Source organism: Cynocephalus volans, chromosome 2 (assembly GCF_027409185.1).
Source record: "Cynocephalus volans isolate mCynVol1 chromosome 2, mCynVol1.pri, whole genome shotgun sequence".
Taxonomy (NCBI): Eukaryota; Metazoa; Chordata; class Mammalia; order Dermoptera; family Cynocephalidae; genus Cynocephalus; species Cynocephalus volans.
Genome location: NC_084461.1, coordinates 122536022 through 122552837, shown reverse-complemented (window position 1 = coordinate 122552837; position 16816 = coordinate 122536022). Strand labels below are relative to the sequence as shown.

Sequence of the window (16816 nt, the reverse complement as noted above, 5' to 3'; positions counted from 1 at the left end):
TGGAATCTGGCTGCCTCTGCTTTCCCCAGCCACCAGCATCTGTGGGGATAGTTATACCACCAACTGGTATAGATGACCTAAAATAACATCCTCTTTGTGTTCTCTAATAAACTTGCTACATCCAGTGTATGAAATATCTCTGATATGTTTTAGCCTAAATTTTCTTCTGCTTACCCTTGTTTCTCCTACTTTGCCTCCCTCAGACTGCCTGAGACAATTACTCAGAGACAGTCTTTGAATAATTATAGGCCATGGATAATTCTCTTTAGCCCTCTTTCTTCTGTGTTCCCTACCCTGTGGTCTCTCTTTAGCCAGTTCTAATTAGCTTCTTTGATCCTTCCTCCTAGACTCTCCCTCTAGCTTGTTAATTACATGTCTCCCCCATGAATTCTTCCTGTACTGCTTTCTCTATCCATCCAGAGGAGTTGAGAATGAGAATCTAGGGCCAGTCAGTGCGAGGGTGGTAAGTTTTTCTTTGTGCCCCAACACAGGCAGCCCCTCCCACTTCTGAGAATCCTGAAAACCCAGGCATTCTGTCTTAGCAGAAAAGTAAAAATAATAATTTTTGTTTAATAGTGTAATATATTGTAAAACAACTATTATTATAATGCTTGGAATTTACCTGGAACTTTATATATATTATATCACAATTTATCACTACAACACTCCTATAAGATAAATATTACTATTATTAATCCCTGTTTTACAAATGCAGAAACTGGTGTCCAAAGACACCAGCTTGAAAACACTGGAAGTAGGACTTGAACCCAGGTCTGACTCCAGAGCAGCACTTACTCACTGGTGTATCCACCGACTTTGGGCTTTTTGGTGAAAAAGAAAAGTTCAGATCACTGGTTTTTAGCCTACAAAAAAACCAACCAACCAACCCTGAGATTATTGTTAGTTTTTACCCTTATGGAGAAGAGGCTTTCTGAATTGAGAGTATGGAACTGGTACAGAAGCAGACTGGTGTGGCACTGTGGGTATCTGAGCAGTTGGAAACCTGTTTCTGCAAAAAACAAGACTGTAATAAATTCTTGACTTACTTTAATTCTTTACTCACTTTTCTGACAGTTTCATCTCTCAGAAGGTTAAGGAAAAGGGTCTCACTGAACTTATATTCTGAGCAACTAGAAGGATTTATTTGAAGTGAAAGTTTTGGGAACCTTAACAGAAAGTGACCATGTTTGGAGAAGCCAAGGGGAATGCACACCTCTCTGACTCTGAGTATTGGGGAAAGCAGATTTCAGAAGTTTGAAGAAAAAGTAGATATGATGTCTAAATAAGAGCTTTGAAAGGAAGGATGACTCAGAATCTGAAAAATGAAATGTGCTTAATAGAATCACAAGTGATCACTGCAAGGAACAAGAAAGGAGACACCTGAAGAAACCCACCTGGCTGCCTGGGGAACAGTTACAGTTGAGGTTTTTATCTAAGAGATGAAAAAGGGGCCTATAACCAAGTACAGACAGAGGAGACAGGTCGAAGTCTCTGAGAACACTGTCAGGAATACCAGATAGGTGAGACCTGGGAACTGCTAAGAGCAACGAAAGGACCTGAGCAGTTAACGTTCAGAGGAATGGTGAGGAAGGCTTTGGGCCACTTGTATCAGTCTGATGATTCAGTGAAGCAAATGACAAGAGGGCATCTCTGTCCTCCCTTCTTATTTTATTTTGCCTGTGCCTTTTCTTTCGAGGAAAATGGGCTTCCTGCTGGAAAGAATAAAACAAACATGGTTAAAAGGAATTTGAGACCAAGAGTGGGAGGAAAGTGTAAACGAGTTACTGGCTTCTCCAAATCAGTTAGGGTCTGAAAAACGAAATGTCAAATGAAAATTATAGACATCATCATGAGACCTGTGTATGTGTGTGAATCTTTATGGCATTATGGGGGTTGAAAGAGGGGCAAGGAGGCGATATGGGCAATTCTTTTGGTTTTCAAAATAACAGAGCCAGTTTCTGACATGTGATTTATGAGTATTTTTAAAGAGAAAAGGTGATCTCTTGGAGCTAGCATGGGTTCTGTAAAGATGTCTGGTCAGACTAGTTTAATGCTTAAGTCCTTCTTTTCTTCTTCCCTCCCTCCCTCAAACAGAAAAGTATATCAGTCTTAACACGTACCACTTGATGAATTATTAAGTGAACACACCCATGTTAGCACCTTCCAGGTCAAGAATTACAACATTACCAGTACCCCAGAAGACATTCCCTTATGTTCCCTCCCAATTCACATTTCCTTTTTCAGAAAGATTTGCCAGGCTGGGAGATTAGGCCAGTGTTATAGACACAGAGGAGGAAGTCTGTACTTCAGGAAAGCATTTGACAGAATCTCATGATAATCTAATAGATCAGGTAGAGAAATGATGATAAACACATATGGATTTGTAGCAACTTGAACAATCATACATAATAAATGTTTGTCTATAAAAGGCTGTTTTCAACAGAACCCTTACTATACTGATGTGCCAAAGAGCTCATGTCAGACTCTATCCTGTCCAACCTGCATTCACTTCTTATGTGAAGACATGGGAACAGATGACACAGATCAGGAAGTGATGAACAACATGTGGGATACATCACAGTGTGAGGATCCAAAAGAATAGTGACAGATGAGGTTAAAGGGCCCAGGTAGCAAAGTGACATTTAAAATTTTATTCTTATTAAATTTTTAATTTTATAAGCAATCCATATTCATTGTTTAAAAAAAAAAAAAACAACTCATCATCCAGAAATATACAGTGTCATATAAGAATAAATATGGGCTGGCCAGTTAGCTCACTTAGTAGAGCGTGGTGCTACTAATAACACGAAGGTCAAGGGCTCGATCCCTGTACTGGTCAGCTGCCAAAAAGTAAAAAAGAATAAATTTGAAGCCCTGTATTTGGGTTCAGAGCCATGTTAGGGAACCCCTGGCTCATCAAAGGATCATGTGAACAGCCTCCAGGCTGGAGGTAGCCTGAGGCATTTAGGAGCAGAGTGGCCCTGGGACAGAGGCCGCTAGACCCATTGGACTCTGGAGGAGTTGGCCATGCTGGAGCCCTGCAGGTAGGTTTGGGTACCACTTTTGTAGGGATTTGTCAGTACACAGAGCACGGTCTCATACAGCACTGTCAGGAAGGTAAAGGGTCACTGAAAATGACTGCAGGATCCCCTGATGCCAGATTGTGAAAGGGGAGCTTTCTTTGGGCAGTTGGCTGCTGCTAAGCTTCAGAAGGGCTAACCTGTCAGGGCAGGATCAGGCAAACTTCTCTACTTGAAAAGAGTAGATTTTGGACCAGTGAGTATAAGCTTCTGAAAGCAGATTTCAGCTTGGTATCAGAAGATGTTTTTCTAGCAATTGGAAGAGTTTAAAACTAGCATAAGGCTGCTTTGTTTGATGGTGATGTCCCGACTGCTGTAGTCTTCAAGTACTGGGCAACCAATTATCAGAGATGCTATACTGGGTGGAAGGTTGGACATTGTGTCTAGTTATCCCAAATACTGGTCTTAAGAACATAAGAATCATGTGGGGCATTTATGAAAAATCAGATTTTTGGAGCCTCATCTTCTGAGATTGTGATTTAGTATATGTAGAGCAGGGCTTAGAATCTGTAATTTCAAAAAATGCTCCAAGTGCTCCTTGGAGAAATGGCTGGTTTCATGGCTGGCATAGGAAAAGTGTGATATCTTGTGCCAGATGGTAAGGAAGTACTTTCAAAGTATGATGGAAACGTCAAAAAGACACAGAAGCCAGTTTGAAAAGGCTCTGGTGGTTAAATCAAGGATAGTTTGAGCATTGAAATAAATAATGATAAAAATGGATTACATCCTATAGATTAAATAAGAATTCATGAATCCATACTGATAGAAATAAATGGATGAATGGGAAAGAATGAAAATCTCTTCTTTCAGGTAGAATGCCCACAAATAAAGATAGAGGCAATTACAGAGTTTGACTATCATCATTTGATGAACGTCATAGTAATAATTTAAGCAAGAATTGCCAATGAATGCTTAAATTAGTGGGTGAAAGTTTGATGAGGAATAGGCTGTCTTCACATCTCAAAGTGTCTCCCCACAAAATATTAATTTCAAAGGAATAAATAGTATCTTTATAGTGGAGAAATCTGGCAGACACCACCATAACCAAGGAATCAGAGTGGAACATGACCAGTTGTAGGACTGATTGACATCCTGTGCCTCCTGATATGATGAAGTGAGAAAGACACAACGCTATTTTTGTGGTATTCCTGCCAAAATGCACAACCTCAATCTAATCAGGAGAATGCCTCAGACAAATTCAAACTGAGGGACATTCTACAACTAGCCTGCAGTATTCAAAAATGTCAATGTAATGGGGTGGCTGGTTAGCTCACTTGGTTAGAGTGCAGTGCTGATAACACCAAGGTCCAGGTTTCAATCCCTGTACTGGCCAGTCACCAAACGGAAGAAAAAAAATTGTGTGTGTGTGTGTGTGTGTGTGTGTGTATATATATGTATATGTATATATATCATGAAAGACTAAGGCAGGACAAGTTCCAGATTAAAGGAGATTAGAGAGACATGCTGCTACATGCATCCTGTGTGCCTGGATTGGACCTGGGACCAAAATTATTTTTCTAAAAAGGATGTTATTAGTTAGCTCACATGGGAGAGCGTGATGTTGAGAACATCAAGGGTTCAGATCCCCTTATCAGCTAGCACCAATTATATATATATGTGTGTGTGTGTCTGTGTGTATGTATATATATACATTTTCGTGTGTGCGTGTATATATATAATTATTGGGACAGTTGGCAAAATCTAAGTATCTGTAGGTCATTGTATCAACATTTGTTTCCTGATTTTGGTCATCGTATTGTGATTATGTTCTTAGGAAATAAATACTGGTACATTTAGGGAATAAGGGGCATCGTATCTGCAATTTACTCTTGAATGTTCCAGAAAAAATATGGTAAATATTTATAGAGAGAAAGAAATGGAAAAGCAAATGTGGTAAATGTTAACAGTTGGTGAATCTTAATGGGAGTTATTTTACTCTTCTTGCAACTTTTCTATAAGTTATTTGTGTAATTACTTTTCTGTAATTTTTAAAGTGCCCAGTCTGAATGATTTAAGAAAAAAAGTGCCGCAGGTCATTGTGATGTAGGGCTATGTTTGAAAGCTACCAGATGTTTTTCAGAAAGATTATCTGCTGCCCCTCCTTCTGAGACCACTTTATCCCTCTAGAAATGGGCAGATTATCACCGTGTGTGTGTGTGTGTGTGTGTGTGTGTGTGTGTGTGTGTGTGTGTGTGTGTGTGTGTGTGTGTGTGTGTGTGTGTGAGTTTGTTCTCGCGCGCGCGCACGTGTGTGTGTGTGTGTGTGTGTGTGTGTGTGGCTAGAAAGAGGTCTGTCATTGTGGTGAGTTGTTGTGAGTGTCCCACATTTGCTTACATGACTGGCATCTGACTGGGGACTGTGCATGAAGGGGTCAAGTGATAGCCCTACCTCTCCCCAGTGTCCGGATGGAACTTCTGAGGGCCCAATGCAGTTCCCACCACACTTTGGAGGTGTGAGGCTTATGTCACAGGCTGGATGTTTTGTTTATCTTAGGGGCTTCACTTTCATGTGGAAGAATTGTATGTGGCATTTATTTTGGGGCTAACTATTACATTTTTATTCAAGTTGGTGATTGTCTGTGTCTTGATAGATTATCTGCTGACTTAACCCATTCATCCCTAGATGGCAGGTGAATACAGATCCCTCTAGAACCTACTCATTCCAGGGTTACACATCCTGCAGATCCTTATGTTTCAGAGATGATCAGCGTCATGTTAGGGCATAGACATGGTCAGGCCACCAGAGAAAGAGTCTTTCTTTCTGGGCAAGAAGGTGAGAATGCTCAGCTTCATCCTGCAGGATGGAAAATAATTAAGCCTGACCTTGTGCACCCCTGAGATGTGCCCTCTGCCCCCGTTGCATGGCATCTTCTCAGGGGGCACTTCAGAAAAACAGTGGCATTCTCTGTTATTAAGAGAATGAAAAGAAATATTTATCTCTTTTGGAAATATTGTGAAAGGGCTGGCCAGTTAACTCAGATGCTTAGAGCACGGTGTTGTAACACCAAGGTCAAAGGGTTCAGATCCCCACCCCAGCCAGCCAACAACAACAAAAAGTATTGTGAGAACTCACGAGAGAACACATCCCTCTGCTGTGTCTCCAGTGTCCATGGACACACCTGAAGTACAAGTATGGTCTAGGAGACTAGACGACATGGGCTCTGCTTCGGGGTTTTACGTTAGCATTTCCTCGGCCCCCATCTAACCATCCTCATCGTTATTTCCCATCCCAGGGCTCCACCTTTTCTGGCTTTTATCCTTTTCCCCTGATTCAAACTGCCTTTTCAGCCCTTGTTGTTCCAATTCACCCCTGAGCAAGTTTCTGTTGCATACTCAGATGCTGCACGCATCCTGATGGCCCTGCTACCCGGGTGATGGCACAGGACCCTGTACTCAAAAGGGCCCATGCTTGGATCAGTGCTCTGTTCCGGCCATCCTGAGATTCCTAATAATTCTTGAAGAGGGGCCCCACATTTTCATATTGCATTTGGGCTTGAAAATTATGTCGCCAGTCCTGAGTGTCAGGGCTGGAGAAGGGCAGCTCCTCGATCTGTGTTGGGCAGCATGCTCATGGGCCCCTGGCCTGGCTTATCTGCCAGATCAGCTTCTCTACCCTCCTCCCACCAGACACTTGCTCAGCTTTAGTTAGCTAAAATAGGACCTTTGACCCTTGGCAGATTGCCCCCATTGCTGTCACCCTGACCCAGACTGTTTGGTTTCTGCAAATGCAATCACTTCCATTTCTGCAATCCACCCCACCCCGCACCCATTCCCCCAAGATTTACGGAGTAGCAGCTGCTGTTGTCCCTCTGTACACAGACAGCTGACTTGTCTGCTGATTGTGAACATCCCAGTAATCCAAGTGCTAATGGTATTTATTCAGTCCAGCCAGTTTAGCCCTGAACAGGGTTTATTCTCATTTATCGTGTTGGAGATGAGCTACATCCTTAATATCCTTCTGTTGACTTTGAGCGCACCATCGCCACTGATGTCACTAAGAGGCACGCCAGGCCCCCTCCTCTCAACTCACTCAAATCCCCAACTGTCAGGACACCCACTTTCCAGCCAACAGGACTGGCACCTGCAGGCATGGGCCACAGCTCTGGTCCAGAGCCCATAGGCTGGAGGGGATGGGGCTGGCATAGATGTTCCTGAAGCATCTGGGCTGAATAAACCTGTATTAAGCATATGGCCTGGCCTCTCGTGTAGCAAACCCACTCTGTCATTGTTTGGCCACACACATTGGCTAGCATTTTGGCATTCATTAACTATGCTATCTTTAATACAAGGTAGTTTTAGCTCTGCCTGACAGGTGAGGAAACTGAAGTCAAGGGACTGCTTAAGGCCATTAGTCATTGTTCACAGGATTCCCACCAGGGGTCCTGCAGGCCCTGGCCCTTGCACATCCCTAGACCTTACTCTGAGCCTTTTGGGGCATTACCTCCCCCAAAGTACATGCTCTGAGCATTCAGAGCCCAGGTGGAACTACCGGGGGGGGGGTGGTGGCATCTATTTTTGGCTGCAGGTTGGTGTCTGCCCTCATGGGCAGGAACACCCAGTTCTGCTGGCCCTGCCTGAATGGACTGAGGGACATCTGGAAACGCAGGCCTGGTCTTTCCCACCCTCCTTCTGCTGTTTCCTCAACCCCTTGACTGGACAGCACTAAAAGGCTGTTTCAGAAGTGTTTTATGGAACCCTTGAAGCTGTGAGAGCCCTGAGATAGGGCCCAGAGTTAGTGTGGGCACCTCGTTTAAGCTGGTTTTATGAAAAGGCCAGGCAGGCGCAAGCTCACGTTTGTCCCATGGCCCTACTCTACCAACCCAGGTCCTCAGGACTCTGCTGCAGGTGAAAAAGTGCATTCATGAAATGCCTATGAAAGCAATTTGAGCAACTTACGCAAGGTCATCAGGCTTTCTTTCTTTCTCTCTGGTTTACTTCTTCTGTGTTTGAGTTCTATTCTCTTCTGCTCAAAACGGGTTTCCCTCCATGGGGATGGGGCAGAAGTCTGCCTGAGGAGGGAGGGACCTGGTTGTTGTTGACGTTGCTATAGGTAGCTCCTGGCTTATATCAACCTATCTTTTGAAAGAAAAGAACATGTCTTTGTCCTGATTCCAGTGTAGGAAATGGAAGGGCTCTGGTCGCCCAGCCCTGGGTGATTCCCTGAGGTTGTAATGATGGGTGCTATGATGGCCTTTTGCCCTGTCTTTGGAGGGCTAGTGAGGGGTAGGGCTCCTTCATGGGGCTCCTTGAGGCTGATCTATATCGGGCCTCTCAGCCCTCCTTCCTTGGGAGGCAGTATTCGACGTTTCTGTGAATTTCTCAGTGTGGTTGTGTTCTCTTCCTAGACCCTGCCTGCTGTGGGTGAGCGTTCGTCAGGCACATGATGGCAGAGACAGCCCTAATTAGCTCACACTTTGATGAAGCAGCTGCCTTTTTCAAGTCTGGGGAGCAGGGGGCAGGAGAGAAGCTTAGCTCCCAGGCTCCCCCGCATTAGTGCCCACCTGCCTATCTGGAGAGAAGCTGTCAGCCTCCCTTCCCCAGGGACTCCAGCTCATATCCAAACTGCTCCTCAAACACAAGAGTGGAGTTGCAGTGGGACAGGCCAGTACCCACCCTGCACTTGCTTTCTGGCTGCAGAGGGACTAAGGAGCCTCCCATTTTACAGCAGAAAAACTGTGGCTCAGGGTGCTAGGTCTGCTTTGAACCTTGAAGCTGGGTCCTGATAGGAATGGAAGGGGTGGGCCATCTTCTAGGAATGATTGAGGCCCCACCATCACTCCAAATGGCCAGCTTTTGGGGGGTGTCTGCTGTATGCCTGGCCCTCTCCTGTGGGCATTGGTACAATGTGGAAGTGATCTCTCTCATTTCCTGCCTTCCTGTTTTTCTGGGGTTTGGACCAGGAACCAACTCCCTCTGACTTGACTTTGCTTCCCTGCACCCTGCCTCACTCTCCAGGATGCCGTGAGGGCCCTGGATAGGAGGAACATATGCTTTTTGGGTCTCTAGGGAGCTTATGGCCATGCTAAGGAAGGGCAGCCAGAGACATACAAAGTCTTTGGTAGACTTTGGTGCTCTTTGTGGATGTGACAGCTGTTGTCTGACCTCTGGCCTGGCCCCTCCACTTGCTGCTGGCCTCTGGCTCTTTGTATGCCTGCCCCCTCTCTTCTCTGGGACCTTATAAGTGGGCTGCCAAGTGGGAGAGCTCTGACCTTTCCTGAGGGCCTGGCCATACAGGTACCGCGCTTGATACTTGCTCCTTAATTGATCACGAACGTGATCTTAGAAAGCAAGGAGCCAGCAGAAGGGTATCCTGCTGGGGTTTCCAGTCATGTCCTTGTACCATACCCTAATGGAGGCCCCCCTCCAAGTCCCAGGAGGGCTGGGCCTGAAATGTTTGTTTTAATCACATCACTGTTTCCCCAGCCCCGCATGGAGAGAGGAGTTCCAGAGGCAGCTCTGGGTTTCTAGCGTTTCAGTGTTGCCTGTTTATTGGTACATTCATGGTTGTGTACATGTGTTTATTTATTCCCTATTGTCCAGGGCTCTGAGACGTGGCAGGCTCTGTGCTGAGTGGTGAGAATACAGGGACAAAGAAGATCACAGTAGCTGTTATTAGAGAGGAGCGCCTTGTGGGAGGTGTTGGGTTGGTCCTGTTTTAAGATCTTCTTAGACATTCAGAGGCTCTCTGGGTCTTGCTCTCTCATCTCATCTCTTCTCTTTCTCTTTGCGGCTAGCCAGTAAGTGGACACAAACCCTTGACCTTGGTGTTATGATACCGCCCTCTAACCAACTGAGCTAACCGGCCACCCCGGGGTCTTGAACTTTCTACCTGCCTCCTCCCACAAGCATGTTCTATGTGCTGTCTGAGCGCTGACTCAGGAGAGGAGAGGAATGGGGCCCTGACCTCAAGGAGCTCTATACCCAGAGGGGAGCATATCCATTAGTAATGCCCCCAGTGTGTGACATGTCTGGGATCATGGAAGAAGGAGCATGCTACGCTGGCTGGGGGAGCATTGAAGAAGCCTCCCCATCAAGGGACACTGAAGTAGCACCTTTGGCATTGTAATGATCTTAAAATGGTTGAGGTGATTTACCTTCCCAGGTCAACCCAGCCCATTGGCTGCTGGGGAGTGGGAGGCTGGCATGGGGGCCCTAGGCCTGTCATCTGTGGCTAGGCCATGGTACCCAGGTGGGTCCACACCAATTAGACTTTGTTTCTCCAGCACAGTTCTAGCTTGTGCCGAGTGGGAACCTCCCCGGGTGCTCGTTGTTTCTCCCAGGATGGCTGGTGTGACAGCTCCCTAACCAATCAGATCCCTGACCTGGGCAGAGTGGTCACGACTTCCTATGCTTTCCTCCCCCAGCAATCCAAAGGTCCAGGTGGAGGCCATTGAAGGTGGCGCCCTGCAGAAGCTACTGGTCATCCTGGCCACGGAGCAGCCTCTCACTGTGAAGAAGAAGGTGTGTTTCTGCCAATTCTTCCTGCCCAGACCCCAGCATACCTGCGAGGGCTGAAAGGAAAGGGTCCCTTGGGGCGCATGTCACTCTTGGGTGCCTGAGTGTCATCACTGGGAGGTACAGAGGAAGAGGTCATATTCAACAAAAGCTGACGGCAGCGTGTCCAGGCATCTGGAGGCCTGGGTGCAGCTCCAGACATGCAGTCTTGGGCTCCACCCTGTCTTCCTGCCCTGGGCCTCCATTTACCCATCGTTTGCCCACTGGGTGATGTTGAAGGTGTCCGAGGTCCCTCCTGGCTCTCACAGTCCTGGGTTCTAGGGTGTAGCTGCACCTAAGGGTGTTGAGTGAGGCTAGGAGAATGGGGGCTGGGCTAGGGTCATTGGGGCACCTCTGGCTGCCTTTTCTGGGGTAGGTCTACCTCTTTGTGGCCCCTCACCTGTCCCTGGATCTGTGCCTCCCCAGGTACTGTTTGCACTGTGCTCCCTGCTGCGCCATTTTCCTTATGCCCAGCAGCAATTCCTGAAGCTGGGAGGGCTGCAGGTCCTGAGGACCCTGGTGCAGGAGAAGGACACAGAGGTGCTGGCTGTGCGTGTGGTCACCCTGCTCTATGACCTGGTCACTGAGAAGGTGAGTGCCCACACCTGTCCTGGCTTCCCCCTCACTTTGCTTTGTGTTTGCTTACAACCATTTGACCAAGACCACCTCCCAAGTCTTTTCTGTCTATCCATCTGGATGGATGGATGGATGGACGGATGAACGAAAGAGACTTGGGACATCAGGAAGGATATCCTGTGGGACGTGACAGCTAAAGTGAAAACTGAGGGCTGGTGAGGAAGGGAAAGGGGGCGCTTTGCAGGCAGAGAGGTCAGCATGACTGAAGGCCAGAGAAAGGTGGGATCAGGCCCTTCATGGAAGGAAAGGCATGGGGTGGGGGTGGTGCAGAGCCTATGGATGGAGCAGCAGAGCCTGGGAGCCATTGCAGCAGCCAGGAGACCATGGAGCCAGGGGCTGGGACAGTACTGACTCTTAGGATCTAGAAACCTGGAGGTATTTCCTGGGAGCTTTGGCTCCAGGCAGGGACTCAGAATGGCTGCCCTTGAGAGCCCCAGGGACCTCAGTTGCTTGCCACCTGGGAGAAGATTTGGTGCCCAGTCCCCTTTGCTCTTTGCAAACCTGAGAAGCATCTTAATTAAGGAAGACAGAGGAAAACCAGCCAGGCCTGGATTCTTAATTCAGCTGCGGCAAAGAGCATTGGCAGGGCTTCCTTAGTTGCCTCTCTTGGCCACACACTCCCCAGAACAGCCGACTGCTGATTGGTGGAGCAGGGCTGGGCAGCCAACGGAACTGCTGCTAGAGGTTGAAGGCTGGGCCCCTCCCCCAGGCCTCCTCTCCTCTGCAGAGGGTCAGGACTGTCTATCGCTTCCTCTCTTTGCCCCCTCTCTGCTTGTCTTGTTTCTCAGTCTGTTGCTGTCTCTCGGTGCAAGCTGCAGAAGCCCAGTTTCTCAGAACTGCAAGCAGCCATGTGGTGCTTAGATCAATTAACAAGGCCTAAGCACAGTTGACATCCTGGGAATGGGCCAGTGAGCCTGGAGAAAGACATGTATGTTGGCTGGGCATTTCCCAGGAGAAACTGATCTCTTGCCTCTGGTGTCTTGGGTGTGTGTTTCTGCTGCCTCCAGCCCTGATGTTGCAGGCACTGTGGTATTGACCGTCGCCAGAACGCAGGCAGTCACACCAAGGCTGCTCTGAGTCAGCTGGCCCTGTGGAGGCTTTGGGGTACTGTCATGGTCAGGGAGGGAGGGACTGGCATCTCTCTGCAAACAGTAGGTGGCCATCTTCCTCCAGGGAGGAGGACAGTAGAGGGGTTTTAGCCAGAGAGCTTTAGAACAGACCATACTCTGTGGCTGAGGCAGTCAGGGCTTCTCTCTGCTGTGGTTCCTAAGAAAGAATGAACAATTAGCCAAACTGGGTGTGGGTCCAGAGCTGCCTGAAGCTGGAGGTGTGTCAGCTTGCCTACTGGGGTGCCATGTACCTGTGGGGCATTGGTGTGAGGAGACTGCAGCTGAGTCCTGGAGTGCCCATGGAGAATTTGGACCAACCCAACTGATTGCAGAGGTCGCTGGTGCACCCCTTCTGTGGTCTGTCGGGCCCCAGGCATTTCCTTCTCTGTGCCTTGGTCCATGACAGGGCCTCTACAAAGAGATTGTGCCCTGACATCTGGGCTCCTGCAGAGTCAGATGCCTGCCTGTGGCCATGATCCCATGTCCTCTGGTGCGTCTGTGGAGCTGAAGGACCACAGGTGACCGTGCCTGCTGGTTCCTTCCACAGGGGTTTACTGAGTGTCTGCCCTGCCCGATGCTGTGCCAGGTGCTGGGGAAACAGTCTGTAGTTGCTGCCCTCCCAGCACTTTCAGGCAGATGCTTATCAGAGAATCACCACAGCAGTGAACCGAGGAGGCCTGTGATCAGGGCTCTGACCTCTTCTGGGCTGTCGGCGGAGACGGGTCCAGTGACACTGAGATTAGCCCCATGGCTTCATGCTGCCACAGGTATCTTCAGGTGCACTGTGGCCCTGGTCTTTTCCTGGGCTTCCCTTGTGCCTTCCCCATCCCCCCATTCTTCATTCTCCTCAGGGTTTAGGGCAGGGGCTCCTTCTTTGTCCTTGAAGGTACATTTAGTGCAGCTCTGTGGGAGATCACTGCCATCTCCCAGCCTTCTACCCTGCGTGGCCTCTCCGACATTTGAAATAAGCTGGTTACTTGTCATGTTTCAGGTGTTGCCTTTCGTGTCTCTGGAGCCCTGGCAGGACTGGTTCCCACCATATTCTGCTGAGGGAGCTAGGTTCCTGCACTTTATAGATAGGCCATGCATGTAGACTCCCTGCCCAAACTTTCCTCAACTCCCCAGGCCCTCAGCATAAAGGCCACCCTCCTTGGAGAAATGCCCAAGGCACCTGTGGTGGTGGTAATGATGATGCTGACGGAGACACCATTTGTGAGGTACAGCCGTCTACCCTTTTCTACAGGGGCTATGTCCCAGGACCCCCAAGGATGCCTGAAACCTCAGGCAGCACCAAACCTGATTGCCATCAGTCGGAACATGTTTCTGTTCATGTCTTCCTCCCACAAATGTAATGTCTTTTCCATCTTGTCTAAGCACTTATCACGCACTGTGGCTGCAACTTCTGCAGTTTGAGGTGTGACAGCAAAACTAGCAGGAATTTTATTTCCTTCTTCACAGTTTCATGGACAGAAGGTTTGTTCTTACTGTAGATCTTAGCCACTTTGGCATATGATTTTTCTTCTTTCCTTATTAAGTCGAGAACTTTCACCTTTTCACTTAGAAGAGGCACTTCATGGCTTCTCTTTGGCATATTCTAATAGCGTCACTACTCTTGTGCTTTGGGGCTATTAGTAAGTAAGGTAGGATGACTTGAACACAAGCTCTGTGATACACTGACAGTCAATCAGATAACCAGGATGGCTACTAGGTGACTAACGGGTGGGGAGCATCTACAGTGTGGGTAAGCTGAACAGAGTGATGACTCACGTCCTGGGCGGGACAGAGCAGGACTGTACGAGATTCATCACACTACTCAGAATGGCATGCAATTTAAAACTTGTGAATTATTTATTTCTGGAATTTTCCATTTAATATTTTCAAACTGCTATTGCCCACAGGGAACTGAAACCACAGAAAGTGAAACCGCAGATAAGGGGGGACTATTGTGTATTTTATAACAATACTTGCTGTCAAAGCCCACATCAGTTGAGTGTGCTGTTTGCTGGGCGCTGGCTGTGTATTCATTATTCCATTGAGTCCTCCCAACAGTCTTGAGGGCCCTAGTATCTCCACTTGAGAGGTGATGGCACTGGGTGTTAGGGGTGCTGAGTACTGACCCATGGTCATTCAGCTAGTCATGGTGGAGCAGGAATTGAACCCACCCTGTCTGCTTCCCTCCAACCCCCTGCGCTATTAGATTAAACTCATCATGCTATTTAGGGATTATTCCATTAATTTTTATTCTTCCAATGGACCCTGAGCTCCTTGAGAGCAGGGACCATGTCTCCATCTTGATTTATCCAGCACTGGCACAGTGTACAGGTATTTTGATAAGTGGATGATGGATGGACAGACAGAAAGATGGACATCTGCATGGATGGGGGAGCATGTTTGAAGCTATGAACCAAGTTCACCTTCTCCTGTGAGGTCCTTTGAGGCCCAAGGGGATGGAGAAGGAGGGTGGGCTTCATGGGGCAGCCACATGCCTTCATGTCTGAAGGGCGAGCTGGCTTTGCGTGAGCTGACTGGTTTGTTTTCTACCCCCAACCCCACCTGGTGCCTGGCTATGGGGATGGCAGATGTTTGCTGAGGAGGAAGCCGAGCTGACCCAGGATACATCACCAGAGAAGCTGCAGCAGTATCGCCAGGTGCACCTCCTGCCAGGCCTTCGGGAACAGGGCTGGTGCGAGATCACCACCCACCTCCTGGCACTGCCTGAGCATGATGCCCGTGAAAAGGTGCTGCAGACGCTGGGCGCTCTCCTGGCCACCTGCCGGGACCAGTATCGTCAGGACCCTGAGCTCAGCAGGATGCTGGCCGGCCTGCAGGCTGAGTACCAAGCACTGGCCACCCTGGAGCTCCAAGATGGCGAGCATGAGGGCTACTTCCAGGAACTGCTGGGCTCTATCACTAGACTACTGAAGGAGCTGAGATGAGGCTATTCCCCTAACACCGCAACTGGACTGTGATGCTGCTAGTGAGGCTGAGGGGCGCCAGCTTAGGTGGCTCTTCAGGGGACATCAGGTGGGAGGAAAGACTTCCCTGCTGGGGCATGGACATCATCTGGGCCGTGCTAGGTTAGCCATTAAAGAGAGACATGAAGTCCCTTGTCTGTCTACTGTGTGTCTGTGCAGACTGGGCACAGCCCTGTGGCTGGGGGCTGTGTCTGGGAGCCTCCAGGGAGTTAGGTGAGTCATTGGTGATGGGCCCCCAAAGGCCCCCGGTGACATGCTGGATGTTCAGCCCAGGGTATCTGGTAACAAGCTCCATGGGAAGGGTCCAGGTTGGAAACTCTGACTCCTTACCGTGAGCAGCTCTGTGATCTTGGGAAGTCATTTAATGTCTCTGAGTTTATTTCCTCATCTGTCAAAAGAGAGCACCAATAAATGAGAGAGAGCATGTATAGGGCACATCACCAGTGCTTGGCACCTGAGCTTGTCCCTTCCCCACCCCAGCTATGAGGGAAGGTCTTGAGGGTCATTGCACTGGCCCTCTACCTGTGCCCAAGTAACTTCGAGGCCCCTGGCACTGGCAGAGGCCTGAGGGCTCCCCACACACCCAGATGCTGTGTTGGCAGCTGACGGGCCAGGAGGTTGATAGGCTAGGTGGCTGCTGCAGCAATTGGTGCTGGGCCTAGGTGGTGGAAGGACACTGGGGGTGGCTTGCTAGACTCTGGGAGGAGAGTTATCTTGCTAATGCTGGCAGTGGGAACCCAGGCCTGCCAGGTCCCCCAACTCCCAGGCAGGGTGGAGGTGCCTTTCTGTGCCTCACCTCTCTCCGGTGACAAGCAGGAGCTGGGCCAAGCCTCGGGAGGAGACCTCAGAGGTGGGGGCAGCTGAGCCTGGTGCATACAGGCCCCCACCCCAGAGAGGCTGAGCTCCAGGCTGGGAGCCTGCTGCAGGTTGCCATGGCAACCCTGGCTCTGGGCTTTCCCGATTTGGATTCTGGTGCTTGTTTTTCAGCCTTTCCCAGAGGCTCACACTGCTACTGGCTCAGGCCGCCAGTCTGGAGCAGGCCTTGCCTGTAGAAATACGTTTCACTGAGCTGAGGGGAAACTGAGGCCCAGAGAAATATAGGATAAGTGGGTGGCCTCCTTCCCTGTGGCCTCTTTGCTCAGCCACCTGGCTCTTCTCCTCAGCCCCTCTCCTGCTGCCTCATGCCACACCTCCCAGGAAGCTTGAGGGAAGAGCCATGGCCTGTGCAGAGCCCCTTCCAGGGGGGCAGGAGGGAGGCAGGAGCTCCAGGGCGACACTTTGGAATAACAATTTCCCCAGGATGGGAAGCCCCAGGCCCAGGCATGGTGGGGATCAGACTTGAAGTCTACCAACTGTTGGGTACCTGCTGCCTTATAGCCTTTAAAGCCTCTCAGTAGTCTCTGAAGTGTATTTTACAGATGAGGAAATCATGGCTCAGAGAGGCTGAATGATCTGCTAGGAATCACACAGCTTGTGAGTGGCAGGGCTGGGACTTGCTGAGCTGGCTGTGCTGTGGAAGGCCT

General features: G+C 48.9%; 1 protein-coding gene across 7 annotated transcripts in view; it reads left to right on the top strand.

The window, feature by feature from the left end:
• The window catches only part of SIL1 (SIL1 nucleotide exchange factor), a 242533-nt gene extending 226889 nt beyond the window's left edge, over positions 1-15644 (top strand). For 6 of the 7 annotated variants that reach the window (XM_063087074.1, XM_063087071.1, XM_063087075.1 and 3 more), the window contains 3 exons: positions 10444-10540; positions 11000-11164; positions 14898-15643. In XM_063087074.1, the coding sequence (XP_062943144.1) occupies positions 10444-10540; positions 11000-11164; positions 14898-15254 (619 nt within the window). In that variant the 3' untranslated portion in view covers positions 15255-15643. Of the gene's footprint in view, positions 1-10443; positions 10541-10999; positions 11165-14897 lie in introns of all 7 variants that reach the window. The other variant, XM_063087069.1, reaches the window with a different exon arrangement.
• Positions 15645-16816: the final 1172 nt, after the last annotated feature.